At 33.3% G+C, this 26,862-nt stretch overlaps 2 protein-coding genes across 3 annotated transcripts; both read right to left on the reverse strand.

The window, feature by feature from the left end:
- Positions 1-1,736: 1,736 nt before the first annotated feature.
- LOC140053717 (uncharacterized) lies at positions 1,737-6,838 on the reverse strand. Of its 2 annotated transcripts, XM_072098511.1 has the most exons (5): positions 6,676-6,838; positions 6,038-6,105; positions 5,496-5,891; positions 5,172-5,216; positions 1,737-4,925 (listed from the first exon to the last, which is right to left on the reverse strand). In XM_072098511.1, the coding sequence occupies exons 2-5, from the start codon at positions 6,051-6,053 to the stop codon at positions 2,038-2,040; spliced, it is 3,345 nt and encodes a 1,114-aa protein (XP_071954612.1). In that variant the 5' UTR covers positions 6,054-6,105; positions 6,676-6,838; the 3' UTR covers positions 1,737-2,037. The 2 variants fall into 2 exon arrangements, with proteins under 2 accessions (XP_071954612.1, XP_071954613.1); XM_072098512.1 differs by lacking the exon at positions 6,676-6,838 and having other exon boundaries at positions 6,038-6,167.
- Positions 6,839-17,757: 10,919 nt separating this feature from the next.
- On the reverse strand, positions 17,758-21,953 carry LOC140053801 (hyalin-like). Its single transcript, XM_072098519.1, has 7 exons — positions 21,625-21,953; positions 20,603-20,839; positions 20,206-20,439; positions 19,726-19,992; positions 19,129-19,365; positions 18,746-18,902; positions 17,758-18,547 (listed from the first exon to the last, which is right to left on the reverse strand). Exons 1-7 carry the CDS (start codon positions 21,689-21,691, stop codon positions 18,223-18,225), a joined length of 1,524 nt encoding a protein of 507 aa, XP_071954620.1. The 5' UTR covers positions 21,692-21,953; the 3' UTR covers positions 17,758-18,222.
- Between the last annotated feature and the right edge of the window lie 4,909 nt (positions 21,954-26,862).

A 26,862-nucleotide genomic window follows, 5' to 3' on the forward strand; every position in this document is an offset into this window, starting at 1 on the left:
TATCACTATTGTTTCCGCAGGTTACAACTAACAATCTAATAATTAATCAATAAAATAATTATTTCGAACCGCTGCGTGGACACAGTAGATTCTAATCGTTAACATGTCCTTGCTTTGAGTGATATGATACTAATGGAATAAAGTAAAACAATCAATAATAATTGAGGCAAAGATGTGAATCATTTATTTACATAATTTGATATTACTATTATTTTTATATGAACATTTAATTTCCGAATGATTTCATACCGTTCGAAAATGTGTGCGCGTATTTTGAACTCATCAAAGAAAATCGAGATTATTTATATAGGATTTGAAACAAGCTTATGATTATAAAATAAAATATTTATAATTCGGTTACATTTAGGAATATATTTAGTTATTACCATAATAGATTCCGAAATTGTTTGTCCTTATATCTTTCAGAGAGTATTTTAGAAAAGAAATATATCTTTCGACTTAAAACAAGGCCATATACATGGCTGCAGTCGCGTGCACAAATTTGAGTTAGTGTTTACCGACCGATCAACCGACCGAAAGACCGACCGACATAGTGACTAAAAAGAAATGGCATTTTTGTGTAAATTTCATTATACTGTATGTAGATTTTCAACCAGTGACTGTTGTAAGTTGACCAGAAAAAGATAATTTCTCTATCTTTTTCTGTTTCACTCCATCTTCAGCCATCTTTAACATTACACAACATTACTGCCTTCTCACATACAACACCATTCTCTTTTATATCTTTTTTTGTCTTGTGTGAGTTCATCTCACGTTTATTTAAATTCTCATTGGTGAATATATTATATACATATAAGTACATTTGTGACTATTAAAAGTAAGGGTTTAAAGTAGTTAAAATACAGGTATATTTACATAATAAGATGCTTGAATTGAGTATTAACCATATTTGTTTTCATTAGCAATTTTAGATACGATGTTAATTAAATATAAAAATGAGAAATGGCGGTAAAATACATGATCTCTTTTATATTTGGTTCACCAGCATTTCCTTTTGTTTATTTGCTGTTTTATCAGCATCATGTGGTACATAGGCATCATCATCAGCATCATGTGGTGCAAGTTCAAGGTGCATAATTATCTTCTGCAAATGAAGTGTGATAGTGTAGACAGAGATTTACACACCATTACTAAAGCTTGGTTCCCACTAGAACGTAACGCAAGGACGTAAACGTAACGCAAGCGTTTTAACCAATGACAAGCGAAGTTATAGACAGAGTTAGCAATCACAAGCGAATAAGCCATCGCTTGTGATTGGCCAATTCACTAGTGTTGCGTCGCCAGTGGGAACCACGCTTTAAGCGTGGTTCCCACTAGCGACGTAACGTAACGCAACCTACGCAACGTGACAAAATGCCCTTCCAATAGTTGTGTTTGCCCCGCCTGCGTGAAATCAAACCTGTGATTTTTGCAGCACTGTTGCGTCGTCGGTTCCCACTTGTGATTACACAATACAGCCCTTTGCGTCGATACGTCACTGCGGTACGTTGCGTTGCGTTCAAGAGGGAACCACGCTTAATAATGAGTGACAATGCAGTTAGCAAAATGTAATTATCATCAAAGTGTAAAGATATATTAATCAAAGTTACTTGCTTTAAAAATGTTACATTAAAAGACTAAGGTTATACAGCTATGCTTTTATTAAATTTCTCAATACAAATTTTCAAATGAAATTAATCACATAAATATTAAATACATACACAATTAAACTCTTTTTTACTTTCTGAACATTGTACCATGGAAGCAGAGCACATTAATTGCACACTTATTAATCAATTAAATATCAAAACATGTAACAATAATAAATAAGATACAGTAGATTGTTTATAAAATTCTATTTCATTAGGAAAATATTTTGTAAATCGTCAAGAATGCCTACATTAATTGACATTTTGATTTGATTTGACAATGAAATTGCCAGGGAAACCCGTAACAAATGTAATTATTTATAAACAGTCGATTTAAATTACGATTTAAACATAGATTGTTGAGGATGTCCACGATTTGTGGTTACCATTACAGCACATCACAACACTTCTTGCGGTTGTGAACAACTAATTCAAGTTCCCTACGAGTACCCTCCATATTCATATAATTCCTAGCATCGGCCGACAAATTACAATGTTGCATGTCAAGTTTCCACAGCTTGGGAGAAATGGTAAATAAAGAACGCAGTAAAGTACCATTAATATCACTGAAATTATTATCATTAATGAAGAGCATTTCCAATGCCAATTCAACTCTTCTATTTGAACACTCTCTGATCATCTGATTCATAACATCACCCGATAGATTGCAATTATGCATGTCAAGCCTCCACAGCTTAGGAGACATAATTAAGAAAGAACCCAGTAAAGTACCATCAATGTTGCGGAGATTATTTCCGCTGATATCAACCCTATTTAATACTAATAGAACTTTTCTAATAGCCAAATTTCTGATCATATCATTCAATACAAAACCTAACAAATTGCAATTAGACATGCAAAGCTCATCAAGCTGCTTAGAAGATATACTCAATAAAGAACTAAGTAAGGTACCATCAATGTTGCCAAGATTGTTTCCACTAATATCAAGGGCGGTTAATACTAAAACAACTGGTCTATTAGGCGTAGAACAAAATCTCATCATATCATTCATCACAACACTTGTCAGATTACAATGTTGTATGTCAAGTTTCCACAGCCTAGGTGATATGATCAATAAAGAACGCAATAAATTCCCATCAAGGTTGCGGAAATGATTATCGTTAACAAAGAGCATTTCTAACGCTAATTTAACTCCTCTATCTGAACACTCTCTAACCATATGATTCATAGCGTCACCCGATAGATTGCAATTACGTATGAAAAAATGCCATAGTTTTGGGGAAATAATTAACAATGAACCAAGTAATGTACCATCAATGTTGCTGAAATTGTTATCACTGATATTTAGCATCCCTAAAGTCAATTTATTTCCTTTATTGCAAACCTCTATGATCATGTGATTTATTACGTCACCTGTTAATCTACAATTATGCAAATCAAGTTCACTCAAACTCGGAGACATAATCAATAAAGCACCCAGTAAAGTACCATCAATGTGGCTAAGATTATTATTACTTATATTAATCACCCTTAATCCCATTATACCCCCTACATTTGAACACTCTCTGATCATTTCATTCATAACAATACTTGACAAATTAAGAATAATACTAAGTTTAGTACTTATTCCTAAAATATGCGCAATAACTTTTCCGTTGTTGTTGGCTGTCATTACATCACAAAATGTATACAAATCATATACAGTGTATTTTAAGCAATGAAGTTTCCTACTGAGATGTATGAAATGTTCATTTTCATCTAAATGTTCATCTGGAGTTATATGGCGAAGAAACATTCTTATAGAGCTCGATATATCTACCATATATTTTTTTATTTCTAAATTCTTGCCTACCATGTAATCAATTATTGTGTTTTTCACAATCACCTCATGTTGTTTTTTAACATAGTTTAAACAATACATTAGAGAGCGATATGACGATAGATTGTTTGTAATCCAATGTTTTAAAAATTTAACAGCACCAGTACCAAGAAAACCAATTGTAAACTCTCTTGCTATCTCTAGATGCTCACTTTCTCTTATAACCTCCCATTCATTCTCATCCAATGGTGCAAGTAATAATTTTGTATCTTCTGAGCATTCACCCTCCGTAGCTTCACTGTCACACAGCTTATACAAATAAAATCCTACCAATGACTCAACTATCAACTTATGCGGAGGCATGAACATCTCTTCGAAGTTGGATTTTGAAATAGGTGTATCTTTGTAAACAAATCCGAGTTTTAGGGCCATTTCAACCATACTTGGGTTACCTTTCAGATCTCTTTTGTTTATTGAAAGTTGATTTACTTTTAAGCTATTATACATACACTTTCCTAATAAAACCATAGCATTGACATACTCCAATGGAGTGTCTTCAAAATCAGAAATCTTTCGATATGTTTCTTGTTGTTTGTTAAATTGATTCAAAATACTGCGGAAAATTTCTTTAAAAAGGTCGGCTTTATCATGTGGAAGAGTTTGCCTCTCTTCCCACATATTACAGATTGAGAGAAGCAACATCGGATTTTTGGACATTGAATATGCCTCTTGGTGGTTGCGTTTCCAAGCATACTGATCAATCTCCAATTCTACTTTGAGAGAACTCCCCAAACTAGGACTCTTAACATACGCAAAATGTTTATCAATATACTTTCCGATATTCTCTTCACTAAACCCGTTAACTCTCACGTGTAAGTTACACTCTTTTTTGAATTCATCAATGTTTTCTGATCGTGATGTAAGTATCACAGTACTGTTTTCAAACGCATTCCTTTTGAAAAGACCAATTATTTTTTTATTATTAAATTTCAATTCATCTAATCCATCCAACAACCAAACAATCTTCTTATCATTTACCTTAATGAACCTTTTAATCAACTTTGGATCTTTTGGAAGGTCTGTGTCTAAATTGAAATCTTCCATATCCAGTTGTTTTCCAATATGATCTAACACACCATCATCTTCTTCTAAATCTCTTATATTTAACGGAAATACAATCTTACCTTCAAATGCATTATTAGATTTATCTGTAGCCCAGTTGTATGCTAAGAGTCTTAATATAGTAGATTTACCAATACCACCCTCACCATCTATAAGAATTTTACACCCAGGCTTAGATTTTATGATATCTGACACATTTTCTAATGTTGTTAGATGGCGTCTCTCCTTTTTGTCATTTTCTTTTACAAGTTCCAGTTCAGTGAACAATTCGGCAATATCAACTTTGCATCCAGTATTCATCGTTGCTGGCGTGAACCTGCAGGCATTCTCACATAATTTCTCTTGTCGTTTAATCAGATACTTTTCTATTTTTGCTATACAAAAGATTGATATTGTTTTAGTGATTTCTGAGAGCATTTTCTATACCTGTTTTTCTATAGCGGTTTTCATTCATTCATTCATTCATTAACTTTGTGATGTCGACCATACAAACCACAATTCGCCATCTATGCTCATCTAAAGCCTTATGTTTACTACAATATATAATATACTTTGAATTGTATGGGTTTCATGCAGCTGTGCTCAGAAAAAATATACAAGCATTTTATACATATACATACCTTGACTATGATGCAGTAGACCTTTAGCTGATATCTTCAATATATCTAGATTGAGAAATGAGACATGATCAACTTTTGAACTTATTTAATTAAATTGATGAACAATTATACATAAACAAAGAACATGCTTTTCAATGCTCAAAAATCGAGATGAATTTCGGAAAGGTTCGAAGAATGTTCGAACATCATGCGATGAGTTACATTTTTAATGTTGCTTAATACTTTTTGACCTCCGTAGAAGCTGGTGAATTCAGTTCAAAATGAGCCCTGAACGTAAAGTTTCTCTAGTGTTAGTAGTAACAGTTAGTAACAAACATACTGTACCTTGATCTAAAAGATTTCCGACAAGTTTATGACATAAACCCTCTTCCCAACCATTAAACACAGATAACGTTTCCAAAGATGGTGGAATCACAGCATCCTCAGTTACTTTCACAAGAATCAGTTTACCCTGATCTAGGGTGTTGTCATCTAACATTCTCTGTATAGCCGTTGCCGATACATACTTGAGTTTGTCTGTCACTGGTTCAGATGTAAACCCTACTAAAACTTTTTTGCACTTCTTTACTGGTTCTATCAGATTGTCTATTTCATATTTGCCTAGTGTCCTGTCTTTTCTGCTTAGGCATTTGACATCTGGGTTTTCTCGTTGTAAGTCTTGTATCACTTTTTCTTCCCACCCAGCACTATTACTTATGATGTAGAAATCATAGTCATTATCTGAAAATGACAAATTCAGGGAAGCATGTTGTACGTGGTGAATAAAATGTTGTTCCATATATTACAAAACAAGATATCTAAAATATTATTATTATTATTATTATTGTTATTTAAGATTATTAAATACAATATAAATTTGTGATTACCTAATTTACACGCCATTGTCCCAGTAAGTCTTCTCCGTTGTTTTCTAATTGAATTCCTGAAATGTAGGCTATAATTTAAATAATTTCACAATTCCACAAATATTATTATTATACATTATACATTTTGTAATTGGGGAAAACCATAATGTTAACTTGCTTTGACCTAAATGGTATGAAAAAATGTATCTTGTGGTTTACGTTAGTGATTTGTAAATTCGATCCCTATTCATAAAATGGCTGTATTCGACTTCAACTTTCTTAAATCTTCCGGTTGGTTGACTAAGTTAGACTTCATACTATACTAATATAATAATAATAATAATAATAAATAAATGAATAATATAAATGAAGTCTGCATAAATCAATCTAGAACAATTAACTTCACGTCTATACTAATTGATAAATTATATAATTATTGTCTGTCCATTGTAGATCATCTGAGACTCAAGGCCTACGGAGTAACAATAGCTATCTATACACCACAATAGTTAACTATGATGCGATTGTAGGCTTGCTGCAGTACTATGATAGGTTCATGTCGCTTGGTTCAATCAAGTTCTCCCTGGCTCAACGTTATTATGCCATTCAAAGACTGTAAAAAATCATTTGGAATTTCTTCACAGTAAAATTATTCTTACCTTTAATGTAATCAGGATCAGTAATAAAGAATTACGTTTACTACACCAACAGTACTCTTTATTCAAACCCGCACATGTTAGAATAGCTCCACGACTGTAGGCCTACATTGTTTCCACGCCCTTTTAGACGACTTCCTCAAGACTGTTATTAGTTTAAATCAGGAAATAATCAACTAGCCGATATTAGATTCTATTTTCTCCGGTTGAACAGACACTGATACTGTAGGCCTATATACCGTAATCAGGCGGTATTATTAAGGCTAGGTCACGTACAGCAGAATTCACGTAGAATTATGTGGTGTTGTTGCTTGATTGTAAATTGCCCAGATTCTTCATTAGAAAAGAACTGATCAATTTGAATTAAATTAAGGTTAATTCTAGAACTGATATTAAGGAGTCTTTAGAACAGATATTAAGATGTCCTCTATAAACGGAGTCCTCACAAACTCATATAAGAGGTCCTCTTGTAAAATCAGGTTCCCGTCGAATTTATTTTAGATAAGTAACTAAATTATCATGGATTTCGTAACCACCAATTCCATCGATAGCTTTTTTTTTCTCTTTTGTGGCGCAAACACCACTTTGGTATTAAAACAACAAACATGAATCGTTTTATATAACAAATCTATACGGTAGCCCCTAGGTTCGTTTTAACACATCTGTTTAACATACCTGTATATATACGGTGACCCATAGGTTCATTGTAAGTATTAGTTTGCTTCATGGTATACTAAAAGTAGGTTTAGGCATTGTCGATTTATATCAATATTTAAAAACCATATATCAAAATATGCTATATTATATTTATATATTATATAATATTTCATCAGTGCATTGTCCGTCAATCTGCGAACCCCATCCCCGACATTCCCAATACCTCACCCTCATCTCTGAAAATCGTCCAAATACGTGCCCCACAGTACAAAAGGTTATTCGTAAATTGAAAAATTCGTAAAATCGTTCGTGAATAACTCATACCTTCTTCTCTGTATGAGCGTACGTCGAGCGATACGTGTTTGCAAAGAGTTGCAAATGAATTTTCACCTGAAAAATAAATACGAATTTTTGGTCCCTGGATATAACATGATATTGACTCGTGTATCGTACTCATACAGTGAGCTGGGGCAAGAACGATTCGTACAAAGGACACCGCCAGACAACAACCGCGTACCTACTGTATGTGTGGCTATTAAGTATAGTGTATCATCATCATAGAGGATTATATAGTGAATATGAATAATTTAATTACACTATAATATCTATGGTATCATGTACTGTAGTTCACATTATGGCATCCGATTATTTTTGTCTAGGCCACCAAACGATACGTACTCAACTTTATCAATACCACATATTTACATTGATATATTTAATTTCCTCAACAAATTTCTGTCAATAATAAGCATTGAATTTTCCTTCTCACCCAAAGTGTGCTTTTTTCAGGGCTTTACCTAGATGTACGTTCGCATTGGGTGTGGGAGGGGAGAGGGCGGTCAGTGACCCAAATACTTAGTGTCCGAAACTACTCACCCCCGAACCCCTCCCCCTCTCGACAGATTCTGGCTACGGCCCTGTTCTACTTTCCATAGGCCTATCGATCTTTTAAAGTACAACTAACTAATTTATTATAAGACAGGATGATACACATGGGTTGCTGTAGGCTAAGTCCATGGTGTCTGGAATCTGGGCAAATATTATCTTGAAACGGAATTTCGAGAGAACGAAATACTATTTCGAGAGAACGAAATACTATTACGAGAGAACGAAATACTATTTCGAGAGAACGAAATACTATCTAGGGAGAACGCAATACTATTTCGGGAGAACGCTATCCTATCGAACGGAACGGAATACTATTCCGAACGGAACGAAATACTTTCGAACGGAACAAAATATTTCGAATGGAACGAAATACTATTTCAAACGAAACGAAATACTATTTCGAACGGAACGAAATACTATTTCAAACGGAACGAAATACTTTTTCAAACGGAACGAAATACTATTTCAAACGGAACGAAATACTATTTCGAACGGAACAAAATAGTAACGAAATACTATTTCGAACGGAACAAAATAATATTTCGAACGGAACGAAATACAATTTCGAACGGAACAAAATACTATGTATTTCGAACGAAACGAAATACTATTTCGAACGGAACTCGAATGGAAAGAAATACTATATTCGAACAGAACGAAATACTTTTGAACGGAAAAAATACTATTTTGAACGGAACGAAATACTATTTTTAACGGAACGAATTACTTTGAACGGAACAAAATACTATTTTGAACGGATGTTAGATTATTCTGTAGTCATCACATCTTTCTCTATTTATTAGTTCACTACTTATAGGTTGGGAACGTTTTTTTCTATCGTACAAAATGAAGTATGTTAGCTTAACAAAAGTTGTAATCCAATACTACATATGGATAATGAAGCGACTGATCCAGAAATCGCTTATAATGATTTTCTGGATAATTTTAAGTTTCTATATAACAAACACCTTAAAAAAACTGTAAAGTCATCAAAACAGTATGACAAATTCAAGCAGCCCTGGATGAGTTTTGGGTTACTAAGGTCAAGTAAAAGAAAGCATGTTCTGTATAAAAGGTTCATAAAACACCCTACTGTAAAAAACAAAAATACGTATAAAGAATTTAAAAAAGCTTTTGCACGCACGTGCAAAATCGCCAAAAAGATGTATTATGAAAATCTTTTCAATCGAACAAATGGTAATATTAAAAAAACATGGAATGTTATAAATGATGTAATTGATCCGAATAAAGGAAAAACTAAAGTTCCATCTTCTTTTACACATAGCAATGAAACTATACATGGTTGCGAAAATGTTGTAAATCATATTAATGATTATTTTATTAATGTAGGTTGTAAGGTTCGAGACAATATTGAGTCTACTACGACAAAATATTCTGAATACCTCACAAACAAACAACGCAACTCAATGTTTTTTTGCTATGTTGATGAGGAGGAGGTACTAAAAGTTATTGAATCTCTCGATTCAAACAAAGCCCCCGGATTTGATGACATTTCAGCTAAAGTTGTAAAGGAAGTAAAATACAATATTTTAAAGCCGCTGACATATATTTTTAATTTATCACTTCAAACTGGACTAATACCAGGGAAGTTGAAAATTTCCAAAGTAGTTCCCATACATAAAAAAGGGGACCGCCATTTGGCCTCAAACTATCGTCCCATATCGCTGTTGCCCATTTTTTCGAAAGTTTTTGAAAAGATTATCCATAATCAATTATACAATTATCTTACAAAATGTAAAGTGTTAAGCAACAATCAATATGGATTTAGAAACAAACACTCAACTTCTCATGCTATGATCGACTTGGTCCATAAAATATTAAATGCATTTGAAAAAAAGGAATATGCACTTACTACCTTTATGGATTTGTCAAAAGCGTCACAGTATTCTGTTGAGCAAATTGGCGCATTATGGTATAAGAGGCATCGTTTTAATGTGGTTTAGAAACTATTTAAGTGGCCGCAAACAATATGTTTATGCCAACGGTAGATCATCATGTTTAAAAGACACCAATATAGGGGTGCCACAGGGTTCTGTTTTAGGACCACTTTTGTTTTTAATTTACATCAATGATATAAGTCGAGCAAGTAGTAAAATAGATATAATTAGTTTTGCTGACGACACAACTTGTATAACAAGGGGAGATGACCCTACAATGTTAAACCATACTATGAATATTGAACTAGAAAAAATAAACGTATGGCTTAAAGCAAATAAGCTGTTACTGAATGTCAGCAAAACTAATTACGTTGTTTTCAGAACTAGCCAAAAGAACTTTGATAAAAACCAGTTTAAAATAAAAATGAATAATGTGTTATTACATAGAAAAATGTGACATTTCTAGGTGTAATGTTAAACGAAAATCTTAACTGGAAACATCACATACAGCTTATTAGGAAAAAAATGTCTAGGGCAATTGGTATACTTTTAAAAGTAAGAGAATTCTTTCCTCATAAAGTCCGTATTAGTCTTTATAACACCTTAGTATTACCTCACCTTCAGTATGGTAACTTAATATGGGGAAATACATACAAGAGCACGTTAGAAGTAATACTAAAACTCCAAAAGAGAGCTGTAAAATGCATTACCTTCTCTAAATCCAGACAAGCCTCAGAGCCACTGTTTAAGAAACTAAAAATATTAAACGTTTATGATATTTACAAAGTAAACGTCATAGGATTTATGGCAAACGTAAAATTCAATGAATTACCACATCACATTTTAAATATTTTTAATTACTGTGACAGTATTAGGCCTACTCATAACCTCAGAACAGAAACTGAATTCGAAATTCCCTTCACAAGACCAACTTGCAGTCAACAGTTTATACACATATATGGACCAAAATTGTGGAAAGAATTCACTTGTAATGGTGGTAATAAACCGGTTATCTTAAAGAAACAAAATAAATGTATAAAAAAACAGGTTAAAAAATACTTTTTATCACTATATGCTGATTAACAACACCTTTGTTTATTTAAGTTCTATATACTTGTTCTTATGTAAAAGGGTCCTACAAAAAAACGAAGCTATAGCTTTTTTATGCAGGATCCCTGTTCTCAGTTGTACTGTAATTATGATGTACTGTAATTGATGACTAAATAAATGTGGAATAAATAAATAAATAAATATGCAAAATGCACAATGGCAATGTGTAGAAAATTAGCTTAATACAGAGGTTGACAATGAACCAGATATTTACTGTAGTTCCCCTCTTTTAAAATATAAAGATTAGATTGTGCATGAAAGAGGAAATTGTGTACCTAATGTCAATCATTCATTTTCCATTAGAAAATAACATCAATAATACAACATTTAATTTTAATAGGTGTTCGTATATATATATGTTCTAGTAGTAATAACTCAGGCATAATAATACAGTACTCATTATACGGTTATAATAGGCCTAATGACATGTAATAACATACTAAACTCTACAGTATTATTCATCATAAAAACAGGAACAACTATTTACAATATCGGTATACATTTACTTTCGCTTTCTAATGTCATATTGTTCCACGCCTTTTATTAACCTTTCATTCTAATGCGGGTTAAGTGACGCATGCATCTCCAATCATGTGATTTAGTTCAGTAGGTATTTCTCACAAAATGTTATTTATTCTCGTTATTGCATCTTTTCATGTGCGCTCGCCAGCTGGCATAATGTGGATGATTCGCACACAAGACCATTTTCTGGGTTGTTAAACACGGCTTTCTTGGGCTAATTATTATTGTTATTAGGAGGGCCTTGGACCATTTGTGTGTATTGTTACATTAGTATCAGGCTCTCACTATGTTCCTCTTCTTTTTTTCCGTGGCCATCTCTTGTGTATCCATTCATTTCTGCGTAAATGAACACTTCGTTCCAAATGCGGTTCTTTTCAGCTTCTTGTTTTGAGCTATATTGAGTTGTAAACAATATTGACAGTAATTTAGGAAACGCCCCCATTACCAATGTTAACATAGACTTACTAACATCACTATATTTCTCAAAATCACCATTAGCTGTAACAATCGTAGAGCAAGCGATTGCAAAGAAAATGCCAACAATGGCGTTCCACAGAAACAACTTTGCTTTCTGAACACTCGTCTTTTTGCAGTTATTGATGACGTGAAAGAACAGTGTTTCTGGAAGTGTTGGAACCAATTCTGTGTAGACAACGAGCGATTTGGATATTACAGGGACGTTATGCTTTTGATTATCTAGTTTATTATTAATAAAATCGTATAAATCGCGTTTATCATGACCCGACTGCCAGGCCTCTCCTGCATCCACTACGGTACGCCAAAGTGCAGCGTATGAGTTGCAATATTCTTTAACGCTACTAAGAATATACCAAAAAAAGAAGAGGAATGTGATAGCTCGTAAAACAGCTTCTTCGTCGTAGTTGGTTACTATACCAATAGTTGTCAGAACAATCATATGCATAAGAAAGTAGGCAATGCTCATTACCTGAAGTGATAGACATACCACAAAAGTTGTGAACAAAACTGCACGTACAATTTTCAATAGTATACAAATTGGAATACATATTCTACAAAACTGTTGGTCTAGTGAACTTTTGAAGATAGATAGTATTGGTTCTATAGTAAAGAAAAATAGTGGAAATATATACCTTAGCAGACGAAATACAGAAACTAAAATATCAATAATAAACAATATAAAGCGAACAATTATAATTGAACTGTTTGAAGTAAATCAGCAAATGGCCTGTCTCTCCAAATCTTACGATTGATCACAAGTTTAATTCGATTCAACATTTGACGGTACAGACATGTGTACCGGTTGCTGTCAAAGTCTACTCCACAGTCGGAGCCATCGTTGAAAACAGACAGTGTTGCCGGACGTATAATAAAGATTGACAATGCACAGATCTGGGCATAATCTATAAAGACATACTTCAACGGATACTTTTCAATTATGGCACTGCCGACACCGCTTAAAAAATAAATTAACACACACAACATAAACACCCGAATGCTTAGTATCCATGAATGCGTATTACCCCAATGTAAGATGCCGTACATTGCACCTACAGGTAACGGAGAATCTAAAGCCAATCTTGATTTTTCTGTGTGTGTATTTACACGACGTTTGCGATGGGGATTCTTTAACAACACACCGATTAACAAGGGACAGAAGAATAATACTATACAGCAAATTGCAGTAATATAATATTCACGCCAACAATAATGTAACGATACTTTGCAAACTCCTCCATCATCTATAAAGTTTACACAAACTGATTTGTAGAATGGGTTGTACGATATTCTGTTTACGAAACAAAAATAACCGCTTTCACTAAGATTTCTTGGTATCGTTTTCAGAACAAGTAAAACTATGTTATTTATGGACGGAATACAATCATCAGGAAAATCCAAATCCACTGTTGTCTCGTTTAGTTGTATTGTCTTCAAAGACAGAATTGTGTAGCTATTTAGATAGGGCATCACAGTAGCTTCTACACGACTGTCAAACCACTTAAATTGAAACAAAGTAAACGTGTCATTAAATATTCCATTATAAACATAATATGTATCTTCAGTGTTAAAGTTTACAACTGAAATAACATCTTTCTTAATACGAGCAATCAGTTGTTCACCGGTGATGGGCTTGTTGTCAATTTTCATTGTTGGTATTTTCATCGTACATGTATTAGGCCAATGTAATTCCGTTTCCGGCACAAAACAATCAATCTTCTTACTAATTGAGTTATCACCATTTATGTAACGCGTTACATCTTCTCCATAAACATTTCCACCTACAATAAATAGATAAACGAAAAAACAAATCCATGACGACGCCATTTTAAAATTTCTGTAAATATGGTAGATTTGATTATTCAGATTTCATTCGAGAATGTTCAACATACGTCTGAATCAGTGAAACGCCTATAACACAATGGAACATAAATTGCAAAATCTAGATCAGTAAAACTACCAATTTCATAATCTAAATCGCGTGACAGAATTGTTATTTTTTCACCTCAAAATATGTTGTTGCAGCAAAACGAACACTTGCGAAAAGGAAATTATTATTAAGACAATAGGATCCCTCGAAAAGATCGACAACTTTTCTTTACAAACAAAATTCTGGAATGAGTAAAGTATATGTTTTGGGAACTAAACAAATTGATACGTAAATCAATACAATTTCATACAGCTGTAAAATATATAAATGTAGATTTGAAAAAATTAGAACAGTGGTCTTAGTGGTGGGATCTGTATATCAAACAAAACGTTCCGGGTTCGAATCTCGAGTTTTTTTTCGCATCCTTACAGATTTTTAAATTTTAGACAATTTATAAAAAAATCTATTAAATTTTGCCTGCCTTGCATGCCTTTTATATAGATAACTGGATATTTTCCCAGGAAACAAAACGTATGATGAACATACAATTTAATTATGTCTACCAAAATCTTGTTGTCAAATATTAAAAACTCATATTCTTCTGTAAAGAACTGGTAGAGTTTGCGGCACGCATGCTGCATACTTTCCATCATTTTAAGAACATATGGTGATATTAATAATTAAGGACATTTTGCCCATAAACTAAAATATTGAAACAAGTAAGTTAACATTTTAATTACGGATTAGAGTGACAAATAATAGTCATTTTCAAATCTTGTACGCCATTTATCGATGCGCGGGGCATTATTAGTTTGATTGACAGCGATACAAACTTTCGACAACCGGTCGTCAAAGCTAGCTATTATCAGGTTGCTCACGGCAACCTGTTACAGCAATATTAACTTTAAATCAAGTTTACCTTATAAGAAGTCGAAGTGCCACCCCTCTGTTAGCCACGTACAATTCCAGACAAATAAATCACTTCTGATCCAGCCCGGCTGAATCATCCGCCTGTTATGCGGCTTACAAAACACAACAAGTAGCCGCCTCTAACGCATGCAGGTGAATACTTAAATGAGAACATTACCTGCACACTTTTAGTCATTATTTGAACTAATCGTACACATAACTTATCCACTCCACCTGTATACATTTTTACTTCAACAACTAAGAATCTAAAGTTGGCTTGAATTTATTAACACAACTAATTATACAACATATTCATATTTATGATGCTTACAATGCTTTTATCAACACTTTCAAAAAATTATATAATAAAAAAAAAAAAAAAGAAAAAGTTCAAGAAAATCACAAAAAGTATAAAAAGTTCAAACAACCATGGATGAGCTCAAGACTCTTAAAGTCTAGCAAAAGAAAACATGTGTTGTACAACAAATTTATAAAACATCCCTCGTCTAAAAATAAGGATATTTATAAAGAGTTTAATAAGTCATTTATGCGTACATGCAAAAAGGCAAAGAAATCATATTATGAAAATGTTTTTAACAATACTAAAGGAAATAAAAAAAAAACATGGAATATTATAAATGATATTATAAATCCAGGTGGAGGCAAAAATAATGTTCCATCCACTTTTACATCTGGTGACAAACTCATAGAGGGTTGTGAGCCTATTGCAAACCACATTAACGATTATTTTATTAATGTTGGTCTCAAGGTACGAGACAGTATTGAGCCATCAACGGCACAATACTCTGATTACCTGCTAAACAGGCAAAGTAACTCTATGTTTTTCTACCATGTAAATGAGGAGGAAGTGTTAAAAGTGATTCAATCACTTGATGCAAACAAAACACCTGGTTTTGATGATATTTCACCAAAGGTAGTCAAGGCAGTTGGTGATGCTATTGTAAAGCCCTTGACTTATATATTCAACGTATCTCTTCACTCCGGCTCAATACCGGAACAGATAAAAATTGCAAAAGTAATTCCCATATACAAAAAAGGGGACCGTCATTTAGCCTCGAATTATCGCCCGATATCACTACTACCAATTTTCTCTAAAATCTTTGAAAAGATAGTCCATTCCAGATTGTATAATTACTTTAAAACTTACAATATACTAAATGATTGGCAATACGGCTTCCGAAACAATCATTCAACCTCCCACGCTATAATTGATCTGATCCACAAAATACTAAAGGCATTTGAAAACAAAGAGTTCGTAATTGCCACATTTATGGATTTGTCAAAGGCATTTGATATTATTGACCACAGTATCTTACTGAACAAGCTATTCCACTATGGTATAAGAGGTGTTACACTAAAATGGTTCAGTAAATACTTAAAATCACGAAAGCAATATGCTTTTATAAATGGTACTTCGTCTAATATTAAGGAGACTAGTATTGGTGTTCCACAAGGGTCCGTTTTGGGACCTTTGTTGTTTCTTGTATATGTAAACGATATATGTAACTCAAGTACACAAATTGAATTAATTAGCTTTGCCGATGATACAACAGGATTCAAGTGTGGAAATAACCTGAACGCATTGGCAAACACTATGAATGTGGAACTAGATAGAATTAATATGTGGTTCAAAGCTAATAAACTTTTATTAAACACCAGCAAAACAAATTACGTAATCTTTAAAACTGCCCAAAGGCGTATTATTACAACCAACATTGAATTGAAAATGAATAACATTACTTTAGAACAACAAAAAAATGTAACATTTCTTGGGGTTGTAATAAATGAGAACCTTTGCTGGAAAAATCATATAAGGCTTATTAGCAAAAAAACCGCTAGGTCTATTGGAATATTGATAAAAACTAGACATTTTTTTCCTAATTATATTTTAACAAATTTGTATAATACATTAATTCTACCGCACCTTCAGTATGGAAACATTATTTGGGGCAGTACATATGATAGTACACTAGAATCCCTTCTTAAACTCCAGAAAAAGGCTGCTAGAATAATTTTATTTAAAAAGCCATGGCAACATTCTGAGCCACTGTTTAAGCAATTAAATATACTTAACATACAAGATATCAACAGAGTTACCGTCCTAGGTTTCATGGCCCAGATTAAAAGCAATGTTTTACCCAGACGAATCCAAATGATATTCAAAAGAAACGAAAATACTACCCATAACCTTCGAAATATTTGTAGCGTAAAACAACCATACTCTAGGTTAACGTCTGGTCAACATTTTATCAGTATTCACGGACCGAAACTATGGAACGAGCTCTGTAGAAATCACTTAGATATTGTTAACAAAAATTATAAAATACTAAAAAAATATGTAAAAAGAGACATTTTATCGAATTACAGAACTTAAAATGCTTCAGTCATAAAATATAGATGCATATATTATGCATTTGTGTTGGTGTGTGCGAGTATACACACATAGTACAAATAATCATGTTAAAAAAACAGTATCGCTTTTTGATGATGAACAACTCTAAAATGTATATAGGAATGTTTTTTTTTTATTTTGTATCTATTATGTTGTGTTTATTGTTTTATGTCTTTTATGTAAAAGGGTCCTGCGAAAACAGAAGTGTAAACTTCTCTATGCAGGATCCTTGCCATCATTTATGCTATGAAACTGTATTTATAAATGAGTAAATAAATGTGAATTGAATTTGAATTTACCAAAAATTGAATTGAAAAAAAACCCATTTTACCTGAAACAGGCCTTAAGCAAACAATTGTACAATTGCTTGCCAATCAATGGGGTTTTGGCTGAATTTAACCGTTTATTTGATCTTTTATAAGTTTTTTTTCTACGGAATTGATTAACTTTATTAAAACTACAAAATGGACTATTCAAAGTATCTACCATTAATTTCATATAAAAAAGTAGACCTGTGTAATATAGGCCAATCTATTCAGATTACGATACATTTCTTTATGTAATTTCTATATTTATATTTAAGAAAAACAGATATTTGTGTTGACAGTTCGCCAAAATATCATTCTATTGAGAAAATCCTGACAAAACATCATCAAGAAGAAAAAAATCTACCACACGGTAAATTTTCTGAAAAAAAGGTGTAAATTGTTGTAAGCGTTGACTGAGATGTAATTATTATTATTATTACACAATCATGTAACAAAAATATGACATGTTGTTTCCCGCAGTTTTTAAATTAACTATTTTTGTTAACTCTGAATACTTAAACTAGGCTCTGCTATAGTCGTCGAGTAGTAGAGACAGTCTGCGAATGGAGATGGTTCTGCAGGTCGGATCGGGTTCACCGAATTGGTTGTAATTCTGGGTTCCTCGCTATTACCAACGGGCCTGATTGTTACAACGCCTGGACTTTTTATCAATCTAGAATCCACAACATTCATGTAGTATTGGCTATCTCTATGTAATGATGCATATTCGGCCATGTTGTCTAGGCCTAGTTGTTGGCAGTTGGCTGTACTGTTACCAGATTTGTCTATCAACGCCTGCTGCTGCTTCTTATTAGAAGAGTATAATCTAAAATAAAAACATTTGGTGAAATTCCGAGCCTATGAGTCTGACTGATTCTAATCTTATGTAATACCATCGACGTAAAGGCAATAAGCTAATGCACGTTACGTTTATAAACGTTAATATAAACACACACGAGTTAGGAGTTAAATATTTAAAACAGAAAAAATAAAAAGTGTAACTATATGGCCATTTAATACATACCTTAATGCGATTGGAACTACCAAAAGCAGAATGATACATGGAATAATTGAAACAATAATAAGAGACCAGTTGAGAGATGAATCGTCACCATTTCCGCCAGGGTTATCATTTTCAATGACGTCACCATTATCGTCGTTATTTTTGCCGTCGTCTGTATCTAATGTAAATGCAGAACAAAAAAAACCAGATTTTTAATTCATTTGGGTTGAATTCTTTAAGATATATATAAAAGAAATAGTAGGATAATTAAACCTACGCCGAAAAAAATGCTCAGGATGGAAGTAAATTGTAAAAAAAGTTTAAGATTAGTTTTCAGCAGTTAGATCCCAAATAAAAAAAAAACTATAATCTAAAACTAAATGCATTTAAATTGACAATCTTACCACTAATGGTAACTTTAAATGTGCAGTTTCCTATGTTATTTGCATGGTCAGTACTGTAGCAGTAAACAGTGGTTTGCCCAGGATTAAACAAGGAACCAGATGAACGCGTACAGGAAGCCGTCAGACCAATGTCAATGTTGTCACCAACTGTTGGGTCGTTCCAGGTTACAATAGCTGGCTCTGATGACGACACATGAATATCATCTGGACAACTGAGACTAGGACTTGACGAGTCCTCTGTAAATTAAATGTTGTTTTAAAATTCGATTAATCATTAGTACAGTAAGCACGAATGGTATTGATTATGTTATAACAATACGTATATAATAAATAGGCCTAATTCCAAAAGAATTACATATTCTTATATGAGCGTACTAATGTACCAAAATGAATCCATCATGACGATAATTTGTAAACCTATACACAGTATGCCAATCAATTCTAAAGATAATTAGGGTGATTATCATCTATCATCCATGGTTTGTGCTATCTATCCAGGAGCGGCATCGTCTTCTTTCATTTAAGCTATTTATAAAGTCTTTTACTAATGACAACGAAAACGTGTCGCCGATCAATATGTTGTTATATTAATCTTACCAAGTACAATGATTACAAATGAACAACTCCCCATATTTCCAGCGTTATCGTGGACAGTACATACAAGATTGTATGATCCACGAGTCAATGATATCGGTGACGTTGTTATAGCACTTTGTGGGGTATACCTTCGACAAACTGGTACCAGCACACTATCAACATTGTCAGTAACAATTGGGTACATCCATGCGACCGGGGTGGTATCGTGGTTGGGCGACACCCCTACATAGAGGTCATCGCTACATTCCAAAGTCGGTAGAGTATCATCTTGAAAACCATCATAAGAAACATTAACATTATTTAATTACGATAATGATGAATTGACGGTTAAATCCAAAATGCAACATCCAACATTTTAAACCAGGGTCGATTCAGTCTAGATGAAAGACTTTATATAATAACAATCGCTTTATATTATATCACATTACAGTATAACCATAAGTAAATTTAAGCCTATTAATCTGCACAGTTTATACTCACCGATTACATATACAACAAATGTACAGCTGCCATCATTGCCAGCAACATCAGTAGCAACACAAGTAACTTGATTTGAACCAAAACCAAAAGATGAACCAGTTGACGGAGTACAGATTGCGACCAGATTAATGGCCAAGTTATCGGTAACTTTTGGTGGACTCCAGTTTACCACAGGTTGGTTAGTCCCAGCAGTGATGTCACTGGGACATTCCAAATTTGGGTTTACTCTATCAACTTTAGAAATAAAAAGCATTTACAATTTTAAATAAAAAGAAAATGCGAACATAAATTAAAGCACATTTATTTAGTTTTTAACACATGCGCTATCGTAACAGGATCCAATAATTTGACATTAATTTAAAAATAAGAAGACATAGACATTCGCTACTGTACTTACCAGCGGTATACACGTTAAATGTACAATTACCCACATTACCAGAATCGTCAGTTGCTGCGCAAGTTACAGCAGTTTCACCAACGCTAAATTGTGAACCAGAAGGAGGAACACAAGTTGGTGTCAGACCAGTATCAATATTGTCTGTGACGGTTACAGACCACTTGGCAGAAGCATGGTTTGAAGCTGTACTAGTGTTGACAAAGCCAGGACACGTGACTATTGGATCAACTTCATCATCTGTAAAACATGATACAGTAAAAATGTAAATGTTCGGGAAATTTACAGAAAATCTACAACAAACAAACACATTTTAAAAACATCTACTTTCTATGGTGATTGTCCCAAAACCAGAAACAGACTAATTTTTACCCGAAAGCAATCTAGATCATAAGATAAATACATTTAACAAAATCAAAATAGCCACAAAGCAACTCCATTGTTTTGTATTAAACGTATTAAATTTTGTATTAAACTAGACAGATTAAAATGTTTATGTATCAAGTTTCAAGTAATATTGAAATAATAGAAACTTCAACTTTCAGACTGTTTAAAGAACCACAATGTCCTTGTTCAATGAGACAAAGACTGAACTAGACTAGGATTTAATCTACAAACGTTAATTTGATATATCTTTCTACAAGGAAACTTGCTCCAGTATAACATACTAAATCTGTAAAGCGGTATAAACATAGCGGAAATAACCATGGCGAAAATACCCTGGTGAATATATGTTCTTAATGGAAAATAAATCTGACGGAAAATTTGGTAAAGACATGTTTATTGTAACACTGTTCAATCTTTTTACTACCGTTATCGTTATATCTACTAACAACCCGAAGACCACTGTCACTTTAGGGGCACCCTCTATAAATATGGTGTAATAAAAAAAATTAACTAATCATTTAAATGTTAAAAGATTAAATCATTAAATCTACCTCTTAATTAAACTATTTTGCTGATAACATAAATGAATGAATGATATGAATATGTTATGGTTTCCACAATAAAGCAAAGTAACTTACTATTTTGAGTTGAAGCGATGTAGCTTTTCCAAAGTAAAACTAATACGAAAATCCTTCTGCAAAACATTTCATCTGAGAGCTTATTGCTGTTAGTAACAGAACTGAATGCTGCTAGTTCAAATATACATAAATATTAGTTATTATCAGATTGTTTAATGAACCGCGCTGCTTTTATACAAATTCTAAAGGCATATAATATATTCTCTCTAAAACTATAAACGTACAATGACATCATACAATGGGAATACTTTCAAAATCTTATAACTTGTATATTCCATCGCTACGTTTCACAAAGCAAACATTCATTAGATTCGTCATAACCTTTTCGACGTTGACCTCTAATTTTATGTAGGCGAAAAGTGTTCCATACACTGAGTCCTATAAGTGGGATATTCGTACGTGGGAGGTATCTTGATAACGTTTCGATGTTGAAAAAAGTTACACGCATGTAAATCGTCGAGGCAGATGATCAATTACCGTTGTGTCATTTCTTTTAAAACTATTTATGGTCTTTAGATTATAAACATACATAAAATAGTTTAGCAAAGAACAGTACAGTAAAAGTACGGACGTTATATATGTATGTGTCAATGTAAATTTATGTAAAGTTAGTATACGTTGAAAACATTGCCTTTGGTTATAATCAGTCAAACAATATTCACAGTATAATAGGCCAGGACAGCTTCAATTTGCAACTTCCAAGGATCTAGGACCTACGCATATTGTGTCGTCATTGTTCGTCGTCTGGATGTAGAATATGCCAAAACTGTGTCAAGAAGAATCAAGTAAAGGAGTACGACGTTCGAATTAAATGCCCTGAGCACACAATGAATTAATATGATGTATTATATAACACCTAAATAGACTCCTGTCATTTGATTAGACGATTTGGGTCACTTGATAACAAAAACAAGTGTCCTACTTTTACGATCACATAGCGCGGTTATTTTTCGGAATGAAGATCGCTGCGACCCCTTAGGCCTAACAACATCAACAAACAGTTCTGCATGCTCCCGCGGGACCGTGGTGTGTCACTTTTGTCGGTGGAAGACCGAAACTACGCGAAAAATATATAGATTTCCTCCATGGTCCAATGTCGTCGCGGCAGATTTGTAATCGAATGGTAGTCACGTATGACTGAAATAAGCTGTTTTAGTTGGAGTTTAGTTTTAATAGGAATTCATTATAAGATGAATTCATGAATGTTTTCAATTTCTACCAGATAATACATCAAGAAGTCAAACCACACATTCAATGTACTTCCTCTTCCTTTTATTTATAAACGTAGAGGTTTCAAGTAAGACTAGTATAACATATCTGTTTGCATTGTTTTCTGTATAGTTATTGAACATAAATACAAGTATTATTTATCTTTATTATTTACTGTATATTAATTGTGTTTTTATACTTAACTACATGCATTAAATGCATTGTATGGTGTACATAGTCTGAAGAAAGTATAAACCTGCACACACATGTAAACATACAAATTCATCTATATACATACTTTTTCACCTAATATACATATTATTTAAAAAAATAAGAATTACCGTAAATATTTATATACATTATAAGCACTTTTAAACATAATGTAACTTATACGATAAAATATTGCATTCTTGTCTACATTTTAGTTCATAAACTACCTTTTAATTAAAAGGAGCAGTTTTTTGTTTTAACATTTTAAGTATTTTTATTTTGTATATAGTGTATGTACAGATGCAACAAATACAATTTAACCAAAGATTGTCATGTTCTTGGAAAACATCTGAGCATTGAAGCGTTTCATATCTAAGAACACGCTTAATGCGACTCCATGTAACTTTTGTGCAATACCATATGTAATTCATTTTCTACTTCTTTAGGTAATAAGTCAATAAAAGCACGAACTATTTACAGTTTGAAATAACGGTTTACTTAAGTATCTTACTTCACTCTAATCCTTAGTTAATTTGTACCGGTATATTGATATATTCTCCATTGTTTTCTTTCTTGCACGTGACCAGCTTTTTCGTATCCATTGGTTTCCGCGTAATTGAAAACTTCGTGCCAAATTTGACGTTTCTCGGCTTCCTGCCTTGCGATATATTCTTGAGTTGTAAAAAGCACGGACAGTAACTTAGGAAACGCTCCCATTGCCAATGTTAACATAGACTTACTAACTTCAGTAAATTTGTTAAAGTCAGCTGTAGTTGAAACGATGGTAGAATAAGCGATTGCAAAGAAAATGCCAAGTATTACGTTCCACAAAATCAATTTTGCCTTCTGAACACTCGTCTTTTTGCATGTATTGATGACGAAAGAGCAATGCTTCGGGTAGTGTTGGAACCAATTTTGTGTAGATAACAAGGGGTTTGGATAGTACATGGACGTTTCTTAACGGAAGAAAGTAATGCCTTCGAACATCCAATTCACTACCAATCAAATTGTAATCATGGCTATCACGACCCGACTGCCACGCCTCTCCTGCATCAACTATGGTGCGCCAAACTGCGGCATATGTGTTGTAATATTCTTTTATACTATTTATAATATACCAACAAAAGAAGAGGATTGTAATAGCTCGTAAAACAGCTTCTTCGTCTTCGCCGTAGTTCGTTATAATACCTATAGTTGTTAGAACAATCACTTGCATAAGGATATATACAATGATCATTACGTCAAGTGATAGAGAAACTACAAATGTGGTAAGCATAAATGCACGTATAACACTCCATATAAAATACAATGGAATACATATAATAGGACATTCTCGACCTTGCGCAGTACCGGTAGGCCTGCTAAAGATAATTCCAAACACATATTTAAAGATAGATAGTATTGGTTCTACAGTGAAGTAAAGTAGTGGAAACATATACCTTAGCAGACGAAATACAGAAACTAAAATGTCCATAATAAAAAAGGCGAAGCGATAAAATATATTTGAAATGTTAGAAGCAAATGGTCTGTCTTTCCAAATCTGACGATTGATCACAAGTTGAAATCGATTCAATATCTGACGGTAAAGACATGTGTACCGGTTGCTGTCAAAGTCTAATCCACAGTCGGAGCCATCGTTGAAAACGGACAACGTTGCCGGACGAATAGTAATGATCAGCAATATCGAAGACTGACACCATAGAGCGTAATACGAGACGGCGTCAGCGTCAAAGTCAAAGTCATTGGTATTTGCAATAATAACATTTAAAAGAATAACAAATTCACACAGCATAAACACCCGAATGCTTAGTATCCATGCATGTGTATTACCCCAGTGCAATATACCAAACTTTGCACCTAGAGGTAATGGAGAATGCAAAGTCAACCTTGGTTCGTGGGTATTTCTAGTAACTTCTTGCTGTGATTGGTTATATGAAATGTTCGAATGTTTGCGATGGGAGTCCTTTAGAAACACACCAATTAGCAAGGGACAAAATAACATCACTACATAGCAGATCACAATAATAAGTACATTCCAGGTGTAATGTATCTGTGCTTTACAACCTAGTCCATCTGCAAAGTTTAAACATAAATACGATGTAGCGAAAAGGTTGTATGCTCGGCTGAAAAGCATATTGTCGGAGTTTTCGAAGCAAAACAGATCGGTTTCACTAACATTTAGTATCGCTTTCATTGCAAATATGATATTATTAATAGAAAGGGAACAATAAGGGTTTAAATTAAAATTCAAATTCACTGTTATCTCTTTAATTTTTATTGTTTTCATAGACAACGTTTTGAAGTTGACTGGATACGTCATCACACTTGCTCCTATTGCATCGTTAACCCACTTAACATTATCAAATCCATACCAAGTATGAAATAACTCTTCATAATCATACTCTTCAGTGTTAAAGTTTACAATCGAAATAACATCTTTCTTAACCATAGCAACCAGTTGTTCACCGGTGATGGGTTCGCTGTTATGTGTCATAGTTGGTACCTGCATAGCACAAAATGTTATAAGCCTATCGTCCTTATACCAGTACCTTGTCCAAGAACATGTCTCATTCTTACCAATAGACGAATCCAAATTATCTTCTCCATAAACATTTTCACCTACAATTAATAGGTGAATGAAAAGACAAATCCAATATGATACCATTTTTGTATTCTTCATCTGAAAAAAATTGTCAGTTCAATATACGTCTGAATCAGTGAAACGCCTATAACACAATGGATCATAAATTGCAATCATCTGAAACACTAAAACTACCAAATTTCATAATCTAAATCGCGTGACAGAATGGAAAATACAACATGACGGCATTTGTTATCTTTCACCTCTAAATATGTTGTTGCAGCAAAATGAAAAATGCAAAAAGGAAATTATAGGATGACTTTCGGAAAGATCGACAACTTTTCTTTTTACAAACACAAAGCCGGTGGAAAGTTTTGAAAGTCTATTTTCGGAACTAAACAATGGCCAATACAAAAGTAAATGCAATTTCATACAGCTATTGTTTAAAATGCCTAAATGTAGAATTGCATAATGGTCAGTTGTCAAATGACAGGACGTCCGAAAATCAAGCAAAGGGGTCTGGGTTCGAGTCTCGGTTATGACAGCTTTTTCTCAGTCTCACAGATTTCCTCATCTTAGACCATTTAAAATTAACCATGGCGGTTTAAAACTTATATGCCTTTTATTTAGAGAACTGAATATTTTGCTGGGAAACAACCTAAAAATGTTTACAATAATACAAATAAAAAGAACTGATGCAGATATTTAGTAGATTTAGTAGTTATAAAACCGGCTGCATGCTTTCTATTATATTAAGAACATACTAAAGTATATATATAAAATTTTAAAGAAAGTAAATTTGAAAAAGCATTTTAATTACATTGAGGAATACAATTCTAGCTATATAAGTATGGTACGCCATTTATCGATATGCAGGACATTGTTAATTTTATCAACGATCCACGTCACATTAATATCAGTTTGCTCACGGCAAACCTAAAAACCAGTAGTCACAGCAATATACACATTTAAAAGAAACGTTTACCTATAATAAGTCGACGTGCCACCGCTAGTACAATTCTAGACCAATAAATAAGTTCTTTTCCAGCCCGGAGGAATAATCCGCTTGCAAATTATGCCTACTGCCAGTCCTGTTAGGCATCACATGATACTTTAATAATTAGCAGTCTCTAAAGCATACAGGTGAATACTTAAATGAAAACATTACCTGCACACTTTTAGTCGCTATTTTAACTAATCGTACGCGTGACTTATCCACTCCACCTGTGTTTGATTTT

Source organism: Antedon mediterranea, chromosome 1 (genome assembly GCF_964355755.1).
Source record: "Antedon mediterranea chromosome 1, ecAntMedi1.1, whole genome shotgun sequence".
Classification (NCBI taxonomy): Eukaryota; Metazoa; Echinodermata; class Crinoidea; order Comatulida; family Antedonidae; genus Antedon; species Antedon mediterranea.